This window comes from Cervus elaphus, chromosome 3 (assembly GCF_910594005.1).
Source record: "Cervus elaphus chromosome 3, mCerEla1.1, whole genome shotgun sequence".
Classification (NCBI taxonomy): Eukaryota; Metazoa; Chordata; class Mammalia; order Artiodactyla; family Cervidae; genus Cervus; species Cervus elaphus.
Genome location: NC_057817.1, coordinates 47,900,905 through 47,918,821, shown reverse-complemented (window position 1 = coordinate 47,918,821; position 17,917 = coordinate 47,900,905). Strand labels below are relative to the sequence as shown.

The 17,917-nt window shown below is 41.7% G+C and overlaps 1 protein-coding gene across 2 annotated transcripts in view; it reads left to right on the top strand.

The window, feature by feature from the left end:
• SRGAP1 (SLIT-ROBO Rho GTPase activating protein 1) overlaps positions 1–17,917 on the top strand; it is a 295,080-nt gene that overhangs the window by 223,772 nt on the left and 53,391 nt on the right. For both annotated transcript variants that reach the window (XM_043888221.1, XM_043888212.1), the window contains exons 9-10: positions 16,614–16,811; positions 17,261–17,345. In XM_043888221.1, the coding sequence (XP_043744156.1) occupies positions 16,614–16,811; positions 17,261–17,345 (283 nt within the window). The remainder of the gene's footprint in view (positions 1–16,613; positions 16,812–17,260; positions 17,346–17,917) is intronic.

Sequence of the window (17,917 nt, the reverse complement as noted above, 5' to 3'; positions counted from 1 at the left end):
CTATGCAATATTGCTCTTTACAGCATCAGACCTTGCTTCTATCACCAGTCACATCCACAACTGGGTATTGTTTTTGCTTTGGCTCCATCCCTTCATTCTTTCTGGAGTTATTTCTCCACTGATCTCCAGTAGCATATTGGCACCTACCAACCTGGGGAGTTCCTCTTTCAGTATCCTGTCATTTTGGCTTTTCATACTGTTCATGGGCTTCCCTGGTAGCTCAGTTGGTAAAGAATCTGCCTGCAGTGCAGAAGACCCAGGTTCGATCCCTGGGTCGGGAAGATCCGCTGGAGAAGGAAATGCTAAACCACTCCAGTATCCTTGCCTGGAAAATTCCATGGACAGAGGAGCCTGGGTTACAGTCCATGGGTTGCAAAGAGTCGGGCACGACTGAGAATCTAACATGAGATTCTCAAGGCAGGAACACTGAAGTGGTTTGCCATTCCCTTCTCCAGTGGACCACATTCTGTCAGACCTCTCCACCATGACCTGACTGTCTTGGGTGGCCCCACACGGCATGGCTTCGTTTCATTGAGTTAGAGAAGGCTGTGGTCCTGTGATCACATTGGCTAGTTTTCTGCGATGATGGTGTCAGTGTGTCTGCCCTTTGATGCCCTCTCGCAACACCTACCGTCCTACTTGGGTTTCTCTTACCTTGGACGTGGGGTATCTCTTCACAGCTGCTCCAGCAAAGCACAGCCGCTGCTCCTTACCTTGGATGAGGGTATCTCCTCACGGCCGCCCCTCCTGACCTTGAATGTGGAGCAGCTCCTCTCCACCCTTCTGCGCCCACGCAGCCCCACTTGTAACTTAGAGGGACCCAAATCAAACTTAGTCCAGTCTCACAGCTTACTTATTGGTCAGAGTTTACAGTGGCCTCACTGGTGATTGGATCTGTGTCCAGATAAAATTACCAGGAACCTCTTTTCATCGCTTTGAAGCCTCACCTTCATGAGTGTTGGTAGGAAGTCTCTCTCCATGTCCTGTACTGGGAGATCCAGGACCACATAGTCCTCACCCCTTCCCAACATCCTGGTCTCTGAAATAGGATCTTCCATTGGCCTGACCTAAGTCACGCATACTTTTGGTTCAACTGTTACATCAAGGAAATAGGTTTCTCTCATTGGCCAGCCTAGTTTTTGTGCCCCTTCATAGACCCATTTGATTGACAGCCCCAGCAGAAATAGGTATTTCTAGAGGCAAGCAGTTTCCAAAAGGAAGGAGTGTGGTAAGGAAAGGGGCGGGGGGGGGGGGGGGAACAAACAAGAATTTGCCCTTGATAAAATAATCAAAATTCACTTTAGTGCCCTGTTTTATTTTAGTTCCACTGAGATGTTTTGAACATGTGAATTTGCATATGTGAATGTATATTTGTTTCTATTAAGAAAGAGGACCATGTTTCTACACCAGAATAGTTTGGTTAAAACCCATTGCAGGCTTTTTTGGTTTCTGTTCTTTCTGAAAGAACCAAACCACCCCTTATTCAAACATGTGTGTTTAAGTTGCAACCAGTGTGATTAAAACTTCAGTCTCTGTGTAAAGTCCCACTAATGAGCTTTTCCAAAGGAGAACTGTTGCTCTCCTTGAGGTGTTTTTAGAGCTTAGGGTTTTGGCTTGGCATCACAAAATACTCACCCAATAGCAGTTTACTGGATCCTATTAGGCCCAGGGTTTGTATGCATAGTGACTTCCAATTTTTTTTTTTCCCCTGCATGTGCTCTGGTGGTTTTATTTGGAAACAACCTCTAAACTCTAGGAAAATAGTGTGTTATACACAAGGTCAATACTGGCAGCACACAGACCTGTTTTGTTTGGCTCCCACAGTTTAGACCTATTAAAAATGGGAAAGTGTGGCAGCTCTGGCCCTGTGCTGCCTCAAGAAGGGAAAGGCTGGGGTACTTGAATTCTCCTTTGCCATAGTCATTCAGCTCCTGATTTTCTTCCATTTGACTAGTCCATTTGCATTACCTATCTGTCCTCTTCAACCCTTTGAGTTTGTGACCCTGGTCTTCTCCTTTGGGCATAAAGTGGAGAAGCACAATATCTTTCTAAACTAATAGGAGTAGACAGTGCTTTCTGAGGGCTAATTTTTTTGAAATTTACTGTAGAAACAAGTGAATTAGATTGTCCTTAAGTTTCTCATGGGCATGACAAGTGGTTTATGATGGTTGGATCTGGAACAGTCTGTGGTCGAATGGAATCCCCAAGGAAAGTAAGATTTAAATTGGATTTATGACAACCAGCAGATGTCCTTAGGTATGGAAAGAGGGAAAGAGGTTTCAATATATTTCAAGGTTAGAGACTAAAGCGGCTTGGTTGTCACCCAGGTTCTCCTTGGGAGAGAGACTGAAGGTGAAGTTGAAATCATGTAACAAGAGGCATTGAGAGCCAACTTAAGGAGTTTTAATGCTGTGGGTCGGTTCATTTCAGTACAATAAATATTTATTGAGTGACTTTTACATTCCACATATTTTGCCAGGTGTAGAAAGTGCGGAGATGAATAAGTTACAGTCAGCTTGTATCTAGTGGAAGAAGCAGTCTATAACAAGTCATGTATACTGTGTGAAACGTAAGAAAACTAGCTTGGGAACAACATAGCAATCATTGTTGATTTGAAGGCCCTGTGTAGCACTTTTCTCCACCATGAATAAGAAATTTGCCTCTGATCTTCCACTGATAGAAAGACAGAAAATTGACACCTTAGTAACAGACCAAAATATACAAGAAACACATGCATAATTCTGTATAATTTCCTGCCTCTGTACAAACTTATATATATACTCATAAAGTCTAAAATTCATTGGAAAGAGTTTAATTAACTAAAAATAATATGACTGCCCAGTGAAAAGATCACCGTTGAGGGAGAATTTCATCCAAACTTATAAAGCTTAGATAGGACAGCTAGATAGAATATGAATCTTTTTCCCCAATCTTAGACAACCATAAATACTGGGCACCCCTTGAAACCATAGGAGACCATCTTAAAAGGGAGAGCCCACTGACCACGTCTGGTCACAAATTTTATTTGCTATACAGTGCTTGATTTTTTTAAAACTGTTACTGTCATTTAAAAATTGGAGGTTTTGCCTAAAAGTGGATTTTTCAGCTTGTAAAAATGAGATCTTATTACTAGACCTTCATTTCTGTAGGATGGTGACTGACTTGGGCTAAATAGTATATATTCCCCTTCGCCATAGAACTTATGCCTCCTATTTGCCATGCTCACCACTCAGCCCACTTGTCTATTTTCACTACTTGCCTGGTCCTGAAAGATATCTGAATTTTCAGCACTTGTCTTAAAGAGAAAAGAGCAGTAAGCGTTTGTGAAATGACTTCATATACAACTTTACGTTTGCCTGTTAAACCTTTTAAAATGAGCTCTTAATTTCATTATGCTGTAAACTTGCATCAGTGGTACCTTAGTCTTATGATTCCAGCTTCTAGTCAGCCAATCCACAAATATTTATTAGTGTCCACCACTTATTGTGCCCATAGAATTAAGCAGGGCCTGCTGCCCATATAGCTCCCAATTTTTTCTTTTTTTTTTTTTAACTTAAATGTATAACTTTTTATTAAAACTTTAAAGTGAAACATTAATAAACATTACTATTAAAGGCAACACGTTGAAAGCAACCTAAAACTAAATGATCATTTATACCATTCTCACTATAAACATTTTCCAAACTCTTGCCAACCTAATGTTACACAGCTTTGTCCGCTTTCTGAACGTTTACAGCTCAAGTGAGATAGGGAGATTCAGAGGCACAGACTTCCAATTACAAAATAAATGAGTCAAAGAGATGAAATGTACAGAATGAGGAATATAATCAATAGCTATGTGATATCTTTGTGATATGTGACAGATGGTAACTAGGCTTAAGGTGGTGATCATTTTGTAATGTATGGAAATGTCAAATCACTGTGTTGTACACCACAACTAATATGATGCTGTAGGTCAATATTACTTCAAAAACAGACAGACATACAGAAAAAGAGAAGGGAGTGGAGGGGAGGGGGAAATGGATGAAGGTCATCAAAAGGTACAAACGTCTAAGTTATAAGATGAATTATTATTTAATACTAGGGGTGTAATGTACACATGATTAATATAATTAACACTGCTGTGTGTTATATATGAAATTTGTTAAGAGAGTAACTCTTTTTTTTGTATCGGTGAGATGATGCCTGCTCACTGAACTTATTGTGATAATCATTTCATGATGTATGTTAAGTCAAATCATTATGCTCTATATTTTAAACATGTGCAGTGATATATGCCAATTATATCTCAACAAACCAGAAGGAAAAAGAAAGAAAAAAGGAAGAAAAGGGAAGGGAAAGAAAAAGTTTACTTTTAGGCTTTGTCATCGGCATTTCAGCTTAGGGTCATTCTTGTGGCTTCTTTGTTTCAAAGCTAGCCTCTGGAGGAATTTCCCATAGGTCATATTTCCCTTTCCGTAGAGTTCCTCATTTCTCCCTTTGTTGCAGGAAATGGGATGTGAGAGGATGGTCATGTCCTAGGTTTCAGGCGAGTTCCTAGAATAGACCACCAAGTGAGGGTCCTTGGCTTTACACAGGAAAGAATTCAAGAGTGAGGAAAGGTAAAGTCAAAGAGAGTTTATTCAGAGAGATAAACATTCCACAGGCAGAATGCTGTTGTCTCAGAAGCAGCCCAGGATATTTACTTTTTATGGGCTGGATAGTTTCATAGCTAACAAGTGGGAAGCGTATTCTATTTGGGGCAAAGGGCAGGGACTTCCAGGAACTGGGCCACTGCCGCTTCCACTTTTTGGCCTCTTATGGTCGGCTTCGGAATTGTCCCAGTTCCTGTGAGTGTGTCCTTTAGCATATGCTAATATATTGCATATTAGCATATGCTAATTAGCCAAAGATGGAGAAGCTGTATACAGTCAGCAAAAACAAGACCGGGAGCTGACTGTGGCTCAGATCCTTATTGCAAAGTTCAGACTTGAATTGAAGAAAGTAGGGAAACCACTAGACCATTCAGGTATTACCTAAATTAAATCCCTTATGATTATACAGTGGAAGTGAGAAATATATCAAGGGATTATTCTGATAGACAGAGTGCCTGATGATATGCACAGAGGTTCGTGACATTGTGCAGGAAGCAGTGATCAAGACCATCCCTAAGAAAAAGAAATGCAAAAAGGCACAATGGTTGTCTGAGGAGGGCTTACAAATAGCTGTGAAAAGAAGAGAAGCTAAAGGCAAAAGAGAAAAGGAAAGATATAGCCATCTGAATGCAGAGATCCAAAGAATAGCAAGGAGAGATAAGAAAGCCTTCCTCAGTGATCAATGCAGAGAAATCAAGGAAAACAATAGAATGGGAAAGACATCTCTTCAAGCAAATTAGAGATACCAAGGGAACATTTCATGCAAAGATGGGTACAATAAAGGACAAAAATAGTATGGAACTAACAGAAGCAGAAGATATTAAGAAGAGGTGGCAAGAGTACATAAAAGAACTATACAAAAAAAATTCTTCATGACCCAGATAACCACGATGGTGTGATCCCTCACCTAGAGCCAGACATCCTGGAATGCGAAGTCAAGTGGGCCTTAGGAAGCATCACTATGAACAAAGCTAGTGGAGGTGATGGAATTCCAGTTAAGCTATTTCAAATCCTGAAAGATGATGCTATGAAAGTGCTGCACTCAATATGCCAGCAAATATGGAAAACTCAGCAGTGGCCACAGGACTGGAAAAGGTCAGTTTTCATCCCAATCCCAAAGAAATGGCAATGCCAGAGAATATTCAAACTACGGCACAATTGCACTCATCTTACACGCTAGCAAAGTAATGCTCAAAATTCTCCAAGCCAGGCTTCAGCGATACATGAACCGTGAACTTCCAGGTGTTCAAGCTGGATTTAGAAAAGGCAGAGGAACCAGAGATCAAATTGCCAGCATCCGTTGTATCATTGAAAAAGCAAGAGAATTCCAGAAAAACTTCTGCTTTATTGACTACACAAAAGCCTTTGACTGTGTTCAGTTCAGTTCAGTCACTCAGTCATGTCTGACTCTTTGGAACCCCATGGACTGCAGCATGCCAGGCCTCCCTGTCCATCACCAACTCCCAGAGTTTACTCAAACTCATGTCCATTGAGTTGGTGATGCCATCCAACCATCTCATCCTCTGTCGTCCCCTTCTCCTCCTGCTTTCAGTCTTTCCCAGCATCAGGAGGGTCTTTTCCAGTGAGTCAGTTCTTTGCATCAAGTGGCCAAAGTATTGGAGTTTCAGCTTCAGCATCAGTCCTTCCAATGAATATTCAGGACTGATCTCCTTTAGGATGGACTGATCAGATCTCCTTGCAGTCCAAGGGATTCTCAAGAGTCTTCTCCAACACGACCGTTCAAAAGCACCAATTCTTCGGCGCTCAGCTTTCTTTCTACTCCAGCTCTCACATCCATACATGACCACTGGAAACCCATAGCTTTGACTAGATGGACTTTTGTTGGCAGAGTAATGTCTCTGTTTTTTAATATGCTGTCTAGGGTGGTCATAGCTTTTCTTCCAAAGAGCAGTCGTCTTTTAATTTCATGGCTCCAGTCACCATCTGCAATGATTTTGGAGCCCCCAAAAATAAAGCCTCTCACTGTTTCCACTGTTTCCCCATCTATTTGCCATGAAGTGATGGGACTGGATGCCATGATCTTAGTTTTCTGAATGTTGAGCTTTAAGCCAGCTTTTTCACTCTCCTTTCACTTTCATCAAGAGGCTCTTTAGTTCTTCTTCACCTTCTGCCATAAGGGTGGTGTCATCTGCATATCTGAGGTTATGGATATTTCTCCCAGAAATCTTGATTCCAGCTTGTGCTTCCTCCAGCCCAGCATTTCTCGTGATGTATTCTGCATATAAATTAAATAAGCAGGGTGACAATATAGAGCCTTGGTGTACTCCTTTTCCTATTTGGAACCAGTCTGTTGTTCCATGTCCGGTTCTCTGCTTACAGGTTTCTCAAGAGGCAGGTCAGGTGGTCTGGTGTTCCCATCTCTTGAAGAATTTTCCACAGTTTGTTGTGATCCACACAGTCAAAGGCTTTGGCATAGTCAATAAAGCAGAAGTAGATGTTTTTCTGGAACTCTGTTGCTTCTTTGGATGTGAGAGCTGGACTATAAAGAAAGCTGAGCACCGAAGAATTGATGCTTTTGAACTGTCGTGTTGGAGAGGACTCCTGAGAATCCCTTGGAGTGCAAAGAGATCCAACCAGTCAATCCTAAAGGAAATCAGTCCTGACTATTCATTGGAAGGACTGATGCTGAAGCTGAAACTCCAATACGTTGGCCACCTGATGCATGGAACTGACTCATTAGAAAAGACCTTGATGCTTGGAAAGATTGAAGGCTGGAGGAGGAGATGACAACAGAGGATGAGATGGTTGGATGGCATCACAGACTTGATGGAACTGAGTTTGAGTAAATTCTGGGAGTTGTTGATGAGCAGGGAAGCCTGGTGTGCTGCAGTCCATGGGGTCGCAAAGAGTCAGAAGCGACTGAGGGACTGAAATGAAATGAACCGGATGTATTACAAAGAGTGTATAATGAGCCTCAAGGTGTACTGGGAGTTGAATCTTCTGCTATCTTGGGCCCGATTGTTTCAATCAGTTTTTGTTGGATCCTCAATGGCTGTGTCATTCTTTGAATGGTTGTGCACTTCCCTCTTCCCTCCTGTCTCACCTTTATCAAAGCCAAAGAAATGGAAAATGAATTCCATAAATAAAGCAATTAGGTCTTCCTTTTTTATTTTTAGGACAATCTTACTTTTAACTTGTTGGCCCCATTTTCAAACCATTTGTACCAATATTTGATTCAGTAAATATAGCTTTCACAAGCGTGTCACTTCTATGCCATGAGTAAAACTGTCACACATTTTAAAACATCTAGTCTCTCTTAAGTTATAGTAGATTTATCCCCCTGAAGGGAATAGAAAAGAGAATAGTCTATAATGAATTCTTCAGTTAAATTGCATCAGTGTTTAATAAACATGTAAATTTTGCTGCACCACTTAAAGTCTTTCATCAATAGTTCACGAAGGAGTATTTCACAGACTATTCCCAAAATACAGTCCTCATACAGGATATTTTCAAGAAAAATGAATAATATTTTAAGCAAACGTGTGAGATAATTTTCATGGCATGGGTAATTGAGGGGGAAAGTAAGAGATACTTTGGTTATACCTTCTGTTACCAGTTATACTTTCTGTTACCCAAAAATTGGCGTTTGCCTCTTGGTGGATGTCAAAAGATGCAGCCAAACCAAAGCGCAGGAAGATTTATTATTTCTTGCAGCAAATAAGGAGAACATCGAGGATCTTTCCCAAAGCAGTGTCTACTCTACAGCAAGAATTAGGGAATTTTAAACCTAAAGGCACATGCATATTGTGAAGGGTTTAAGCAGAGGAGAATTTCACATAGACTCGGGGGCAAAGGTCAGCAGAATCCAAGCTTTAGTTGATTGAGATCAGGAAGGTCAGTATCTTCATTCCATCCTTTACCTGGGTGGGAGCCTTTGAGTTCCTGCAGAACTCAAAGATATGTTATTGTGTGTATTTCTTGAGGGAGGACTAGAACACTGCCTTATCACTGCACTACTGTTTGACAGACGATTCTGTGTTCCCTTGAGATCATGGATTACTGAAACCTGTTCAAGGGCAAGCGTTGGGCTCAGATCACAAAGTAGCTGAGGCTACAGTGGTTCCTCTTATGTCAAGAAAGCCATTCATTCCTGGTTGTCTTTCTCTGGGGACCCCTTAACCTATCTGCTTTACATTTCTATCTTTGGGAGAAGAATCACATCTCCCTTCCACACTTCCCCTAATACCACTGACTGCAGCAAAATCCCAAGTCATGTCCATCATTGATCAGACTCTTAAGGGCAGTTGTCAGATTCTTCTAAGACTTGGTGTATGATGTGAGGCTTGATAACCACTTAATCATGATTGCTGTGTCTGATGATCTCTGTGGCTTTAGCTTTATTTTTCTTTATTTAAGTGATTCTTACTTGCCTGAAACCTTCTACTGATGAGCTTGACAGTAAAAGCCCAAGTAAAAGCTAACTGCCATTTGTCCCTTAAATGATAACATCATCTTGGTCAAAATTGAAAAGAGGATCAACTGTTTTTCAGTGAAAACATGTATTTTTAGAAGGGGTCTGTGTGTGTGTGTGTGTGTGTGTGTGTTTGTATTTTGTTTCAAATAAGCTTTAACTTACTAGAGGGAGGGCCCCGATCCAGGAGAATACCAAGCAGAATGAGAAGAGTTTCTGCAAATGGTCTAAAAGTGATCGGCAGGCTAGGACATCCAGAAGAAAATGGCAGAGCTCAGGATGACCGTCAGCAAGGAGACCCCGTGTTATTAGTGTATGCCAAGCATTCCTCTGGCGTCTGTCGATTTGGAAGGAGGAAGACTTCAGCATCCACCATTCATTCAGTTCATTTTCACTGCTGTCTGGAGAATCTGCTGTATTCCAGACATTGTGCTGGTTAATAAGTGTCCCTGATCTCAAGGTGCTCCCAGTGGAGACAGAAGACAGAGGCCTTCTATACAGTGTGGTATAGGTGCTCATGAGAAATGCATTTGAGATCATGCTCATCAGACCCCTGTTGGTAAAAGGTCCACCCAGATGGGTCATTAAATCAGAGTCTAGCAGCCGTAGGGAAGCAGGCTTTCTGAGATGTGGCTGACTCAGAGACATTGTTCAGAGAGCTCTAGGCAATGATGATGTTCTCATCTTTAGATTAAGTTGTATCATTGCTGAGAATAAATTTTGCTCAGAAAATTTTGTTCTCAGAAGTCAGGAGAGCCTGGTATTTGTAAGCAGGCCTCTTGTAAACAGGTGTCTCAAATGCAAGTATGTAGATTTTAAACTTGCATCTTAAATGCAAGTAGGTCGATTGCTAGTGTGAATTCGTCTGGAATGGTGACATGACCCTTTCCCAAACCAAGGGGAGGGGTAGCAAAAGTTGGACTGTTTTTTCAAATCTGGCCACACTTTACCCAGCACTGATGAGGTCACCTGCATCTCTGCCCACTGTTGAGGTACCAGGGGCAATGGAAGTATGCCGCCGCCCCTGCCTTATATGGCCTGTGCCAGCAGTAAGTTTCTGTATACTTGGTCTATTGACTATGGCATTAATCCAATTCACATGTGCGTGGATGTATGCGGTCTCTTTCTCCTAACTTTTACTACATCTGGAATGATACAGTGCTGTAATTTAAATACTTTCAAGGTCAGTGTTGGCCAGGAGGGAGTAGTTAAGTGGGAGGTAGGACAGGACTCAGGATGTACCTTTACCAATGGAGTGACAAGTCTCAAAGGATGAATAGGCCTGCAGCAGGTGCAAGACACAAGGCCCAGTGCCATAAAATTGTGTCTGTGTTAGGGGTTGAATTGTATACCCACCCCCCAAGTTCATATGTTGAAGTCCTAACCCCCAGTACTTCAGAAGATATGGTGTTGTCACAGAGGTAATCAAGTTAAGATGACTCAGTGGTAAAGTGGTAAAGAATTCGCTGCCAATGCAGGAGACACGAGTTTGATCCCCGAGTCAGGAAGATCCTCTGGAGAAGGAAATAGCAACCCACTCCAGTATTCTTGCCTGGGAAATACCATGGACAGAGGACCCTGACAGGCTATAGTCCATGGGGTCCCAAAAGAGTTGGATACGACTTAGCGACTAAAACAGTCAAGTTAAAAGTGCCATCATTAGGGTGAACCTAACCAGTATGACTGATGTCCTTATATTAAGGGGAAATTTGAACACAGAAACCCAGATGGAGAGAAGACAGAAGGCAAAGACGATGGCCGTCTATACGCCAAGAAGGCAGGGCTGCGGCAGCTCCTTCCTCACAGCCTCAGAGGGCGCCAGCCCTGCCCACACCTTGATCTCGGGCTTCTGGCCTCCAAAACTACGAGGCAGTAAGCTTCTGTTATTTAAGCCACACAGTATGTGGCACTCTATTAGAGCAGAGCTAGAAGACTAAACCAGTGTGCTCAGAAAAGGAAACGTCTTGTTTTCTCTAAGAATTGTGATGTCCTGGGGGAAGAAAGGCAAAAGCGCCCATCTGCAGAAGCCCACAGAAATCTCCTCTCCCCCATCATTCATTTGGATCCTCATCTCAGAGTCCAGGCCACCTGGACACTCCCCTGGTACCTCACGTTCTTCAGGATTTTTCATAATTCCTTGTGTTTTTGGCTTCTCCTCTACCAAACCCAGCTGCGTCTCCCTCCTACTGATGGGGAGTCGTTACAAGCCTCGTGTTAGCTGTTTCACATTTGCCTCATTATATTCTCCCCTGTGACTTATTAACATGGCCTGTGTGTGTCAGAAGTTGGTGTTCTTCGTCAAGAACATCCCATGGAAAAAAAAAAAAAGAACATCCCATGGGATAATATGTAGTCCCAGCCACTGTGTCTGATGGCTTCTGTCACATCCTTTATTCTTCCTGACAGTTCCAAATTTAACCTTGACACTTATTTCTGAGAAAGACATTAAAAAAGAGAAAAATAGTATTGTTGAGATTGACAGGAATCACATGACTGCTGCTGGCCCGCAGTATGGGCCATCGTCTCTGGGTCTGTTCCCAAGGGCCTGGGTGGGTGTGGCACCTGCTAGGTCACTGGACAGATCCTTGGAGGGCAGGGCTGGCCCCAACCTGCAGCGGAGCATCGCTAGATCTGAGTCACAAGTCTGCTATAGGATCCACAGCTGGCACCAAGGTCTGCATGCAGGGCAGCCTCTGGGGGCACAGATGAGCGTGTCTCCCTCCTGGTTCCTAGGTAGGCAGGACTGCTCTTGGATCACTACTGAGAGGAACTGCATTCAAGTTACAAGGCTGCTTCAAGATCCAAAGTTGGACTTTGAAGTTTGGTGGGCCTGCCTCTGGAAACGCAAATGGGCTTATTTCTTGTTGAGTCCCCAGGGTAGCTATAATTATTCATAGGCCATTGCTAAGAGGTATTGGATCCAAGTTACAGGGCTACTGTATTATTCACAGTTGCACTGAGGTTGGTGGGCCTGCTCCCAGTACACAAGTGTGCCTCTTGGCAGGTCCCTGGGCAGTAGGACTGCTCTCAGACCAAGGCTGGGAGGAGAACCGTACCTGCATCATGAGCTGTTCTAGGGTCCACAGCTAAGGCCAAGGTCAGCAAGGTTATTTGGGGCACAGGTGGGCTTGACTCCTCCTGAGTCCCTTGGCAGGTAGTGCTGGTGGCAGGACCAATGCCAAACAGGATTGTAGCTGAGTCTACAAGGGCACGGAGCTATTTCCAGGTCCCGTTGCCAGGACCAAGGTTGGCAAGCCTGCCAACAGCTTTCTCATATCAGTCCTCATCAGCTGTGGGCCCCAGTGAGGTTTTACAAGTTCCCACCTAGACCCCAAAGCTCCCACAAAGTCATTTTGTCCATGGATGGCTGCCAAAGTATTGTTTCTGTGGGGGTATGTGAATAGCAGACCTCTTATTCTACCATCTCACTGACATCACCTACAAGATGGTGAGTCTTCTCCTTCAGCCTATAGATATATAATCATGACTTAAAGTAACTACTTCTAATGTTATTTTTAAAGTCATCATTAGTATGCTTTTTTCCCAGTGTCCTTTGCATTGTGCATATCGTCAGGAATAATGACTAAGTCTGTTAAATTTTTGCCTCCTTTTAAAATTTTCTCTGTCACATGACCTCTCCAAGCCTCTGAACCAGCACTGATAGCTAGTGTTTCTTCTCTAAACAATATTCTGTTGTTCAAATAAACAACAAAAAGTTGAGCATATTTCAAAAACATATTGCACTAAACATATTGTTTAAAAATTGAACATATTTCTACTTTCTGTAGTGATGGACTGAGTCACTCAGCTAATTCTTTCAACATTTCCCTATCCAGGGCAAGGTACATGGCCAAGCCTGAAATCCATGACGTTAGGAACCATATGTTCCCAAAAGGAAGAGCATCAGATTATTTTGAACAGAAGTAAAATCTAGTGATTCTGAACTATTAGTCCCCTAATGACTTGGAAAAATCAACGAATATTCTCTCAGGATGATAATCTCACCTTGGAGCTCAAATAATTCTACAAAAAATGTCCAGCAAAGATAATTAGGTACATAAGGAGACAAGACATCATGAGTGGTAGCCAGAAGACATAATAGACAATAGAAACAAATTATCAGAAACAAACTGTAAAAGATCTCTCTACTGTGTTTAAGGAGATAAAAGCCAAGCTTAGATTTCAGCAGGGCACTATTATAACCTACAAACAGTGAAATAAATTTGAAAATGAACCACACAGAAATTCTAGAGTTGAGAAATATAGAAATACCAAAATACAGAAAAACCCAAATTAATAAATTGGTGCATGGTTTTAACATCAGATTAGACACAGCGGAAGAGTGAATTATCAAAATGAAAGACAAATTAGAAGAAAGTAATCAAAATGCACCAGGGAAAGCAAAAGGATAGAAAATATGAAGAGAATGGTAAGCTACAGAGGACATAATTAAACTCTCAGAAAAAAATGATAGAGAAGAAAGTAGAGTTGACATTTGCAAAGATAATTTTATCTGAAGTTTTATCAGAGCTTAAGAAAAATACCACACTATTCAAGAAGTCTGAATATATGTTTTTAAAATCCTTACCTAGACACATTATAGTTAAACTGTAAAAAACTTTAAAAGCAGCTGGAGAAAGAAAGCTGAGTTCTTTTAAAGTATGATAAACTGACAGTAAACTTCTCAACAGGAGCATGGAAGCCACAAGAAAGTACAGTGATATCTTAAATGTACTAAAAGAAAGTAACTGCCCACCAGGGGAAAAAAGATACCTTTCTGAATTGAAGGTGAAATAAAAGACGTTTTTAAATCAATAAAGACTGAGTTCACTGCCAGCAGATTCATGCTAAAAAGAATTTCTAAATAGAAAACAAATTTATGGTTACCAGAGGGAAAGAAGAGGATAAATTAGGAGTATGAGATTAACAGATACACATTACTGTATATAAATAGATATTTGTCATTCAGTCACTAAGTTGTGTCTGTTTGCGACCCCATGGACAGCAGTACACCAAGCTTCCCTGTCCTTCACCATTTCCCGAAGCTTGCTGAAACTCATGTCCGTTGAGTTGATGATCCCATCCAACCATCTCTTCTTCTGTCACTCCCTCTCCTTATTGTGATACAGATGTAGCAATGAGAATTTACTGTATAGCACAGAGAACTATATTTAATATCTTGCAATAACCTATAATGGAAAAGAATCTAAAAAAACTGTGTGTGTGTGTATATATATAACTGAATTACTTTGCCGTACACCTGAAACTAACATAATATTGTAAGTCAATTATATATATATATATTTTTAAAAAGAATTTCTAAAAGGTGTTCTTAAAAATGTAAGAGATAGAAATCAAAGAATGTAAGAATTATATGGATAAAGCTAAATGAATGCTGACTAGATCACAATAATATCTTCTATATATAAATGTATACAAATATTTACATATATATCATGTTATGAGACATTACCCAAAAAAGCATATAATTCAGGAAAAGTGAGTGGTTTTAAGATGTTTTAAACTCTCTACAGGTTTCCCTGCTGGCTCAGTGGTAGAGAATCCGCCTGCCAATGCAGGAGATACGAGTTCAATCCCTGGGTCAGGAAGATCTGGAGAAGGAAATGGCAACCCACTGCAGTATTCTCGCCTAGGAAATCCCATGGAGAGGAGCCTAGCAGGCTACAGTCCATGGGGTCATAAAAGTGACAATCAGACATGACCTAGCAACTAAGCAACAACAACAAACCCTGTACATTGTCTGGAAAAAGGATTAAGTTATCAATTTACAAAGATTCTGATAAGCAAAGGTGGACTACAGCCTAATTGCAGAAGATAAATTGAAAAGTTCCCAGTAGGTAGCATGAAATAGTATGCTACTTATGACTACTTATGAGATGAGAAAATATTTCTTAAATAGGACACAAAAAACCCTGATTTCAAAGGAAAGGATTGGTAAATTGATTACATTAAAACTAGAGACTGTTCATCTAAATTACTGTAGAGTAAAAAGCCACAGTATAGAGTAGGAAAGGATATTTGCAACACATATAGCTAACAGAAAACCCATATACATATTACAAATCAGTATAAGAAAGGCTCATCACCCAATATAAGATTGAGCAAGAGATTTAAACAAACTGCGTCCAAGAGAGAGAATCTAAAATGCCTTAAACATGTGATGATGTGGTCAGTCTCAACCATCAGAGAAATGCATATTAAAACCACAATGTGATACGGTTACACACCCAATGTAATGATTTATTTGGTTTTTGTATTTTCTTTTGGCCATGCAAGGCAGGTGGGATCCTAGTCCCCCAACCAGGGACAAACCCATGCACCCAGCCGTGGAAGTGCAGAATCTTAACCACTGAACTGCCAGGGAAGTTCCATCAACACAGTGGTTTAATTTTTTAAAACTGACAGTACCAGTTGTTGAGGATGTGGAGTAATAGGAATTCTCCTCCTGTTGGTGGGAATACAAATGAGAATAACAACTTTGGAAAACAGTCTGGAATACCAATAACCTGGAAGTCTACTCAAGTATGTGTGGCCCAATGAAAATGTGTTCATAGCAATATTATTCATAGTGGCCCCAAGCCAGAAATAAGTCATCTATCAACAGTAAAAGGGATGAATTATAATGTATTCTTACAATGAATATTCAGCAGTGAAATAGTATACTCACAAGAAATGAGTAAATCTTACTATATAAAGTTGAGCGAAAGAAGCAAGACAAAAATCCTACATACTATAGTACTTAGTAGCTACCTTTGGGGAGGAGAAAAGCATGTGTGGTGATTGGGAGAAGCACAGGGTACTCATAATGTACTAGATTTCTTTATCTGAGTGGTAATCCCATGAATGTGTTCAGTGGGTGATAATTCATAAAGCCATACTTATTGTTTATGCATTTTTCTGTGTGTAATTTCACTTCAGTTAAACTGAAGGTTCTTTAAAATAAAATGCAGCTGAGAGAGTACCCAGTGATACATGAGATTTACAAGAACTCGTATATGAATGATGTCCTCCTTAGGATAATTTTGAAGAAAGCTTCTCCTTATATCTTTGACATGAGGTATTGTTTACCTGTCTCCCTTCGCTGTTATTGTTCATTCGCTAAGTTGTGTCCAACTCTTTGAGACCCCATGAACTGCAGCACACCAGGCTTCCCTGTCCTTCACCGTCTCCCCAAGCTTGCTCAAACCCATGTCCATTGAGTTGGTGATGACATCCAACCATCTCATCCTGTCGCCCCCTTCTCCCGTTGCCCTCAATCTTGCCCAGCATCAGGGTCTTCTTCAATAAGTCAGCTCTTTGCATCAGGTGGCCAAAGTATTGGAGTTTCAGCATTAGTCCTTTCAATGAATAATCAGGGTTGATTTCCTTTAGGATGGACGGGTTTGATCTCCTTGCTGTCCCCCCAGTGGACTCTGAGCTTTGGACGGGAGGGCCTGTGCCCCCACTTCTGACTGACAGTGGTTTCTCACTGAGTGTGGGATTCATGAAATAAGGTACTCACTGGAGAGATGCACTCCTATTCCCAGGTTAAGAAAACGACTGAGGCCACCCTACAGACAATACAGGATATGGTCACTATCGAGGACTACGATGTTTCTGAATGCTTCCAACACAGCCGCTCCACAGAGTCTGTGAAGTCCACGGTCTCTGAAACCTATCTGAGTAAGCCCAGCATCGCCAAGAGGAGAGCCAACCAGCAGGAGACGGAGCAGTTCTACTTCATGGTACGCCTGCTGCTCCCCCAGCCTCCTGGGGCTCCAGTCTGGGGTCCCCCAGCTCTGCTTTTGGAATTGCATTGGAATCATCTAGGGTTCTTTATTAAGACCAGAGTTCCCAATTCAGCCATTCTGGGATACGGTTTAGGAGATGGTGCAGACAAAGTTAAAGACGGCTGCTCTAAAACAGAACTTTAAAATGATCTCGTGAACATACACGTCACCACGAGAGCTTGTTAAAATGCAGGTTCTGATCCCAGTAGTCCTGGAGTGGGGGGCACTGAGAGGTCACACCTCTAATAGGCTGATGCCGCTAGTCTGCATCAGAACCACACTTTGCATAGCAAGATTCTAGGATCTAGAAGATAAGAATGGCTGGATTTTTAGATATCCTATGGGAAGTTCCTTGACATCAAATAGGTTCCTTTAAAGTTAAAAATGTATCTTTCCTTTTGCAGAAACTCAGAGAATATTTGGAAGGTAGTAATCTCATCACAAAACTTCAAGCCAAGCATGACTTGTTGCAGAGGACGCTTGGAGAAGGTCAGTTATCTGACATAGTTGGGGAGATGACCTGGATTATATCTTGTGTCGTGTATGTGTTCCATGAAGAATATGAACCGTGAATTTGTGCTGGAAGAAGCAGAGAACAGCATGTGTTTAGATTTGGCTTTATCTGTGTACGAATCAGATTTTCCCTGGAACTAGATCCTTTTATCCTTTTTTCTTTTGGAGGCTGTGCCACACTTGCCAGGTGGCTCAGTGGTTCCATCTGCCAAGCAGGAGACGTGGATTCAATCCCTGGGTCGGGAAGATCCCCTGGAGAAGGAAATGGCAACCCACTCCAGTATTCTTGCCTGGAAAATCCCATGGACAGAGGAGCCTGGAGGGCTAGAGTCCATGTGGCTGCAGAAGACTCAGACATGACTGAGTGACTAAACAACTTATGGGATTTAGTTCCCCAAGCAGGGACGGAACCCAGGCTCCCATCCGTAAGGGGGGGCAGAGTGCTAACCACTGGACCACCAGGGAATTCTCCGAAATTATTTTCCTTATAAACTTTATGGTAACCTGGAAGCAGAACAATGAAATCTAGGGAGGGCTGAAAAGCCAAA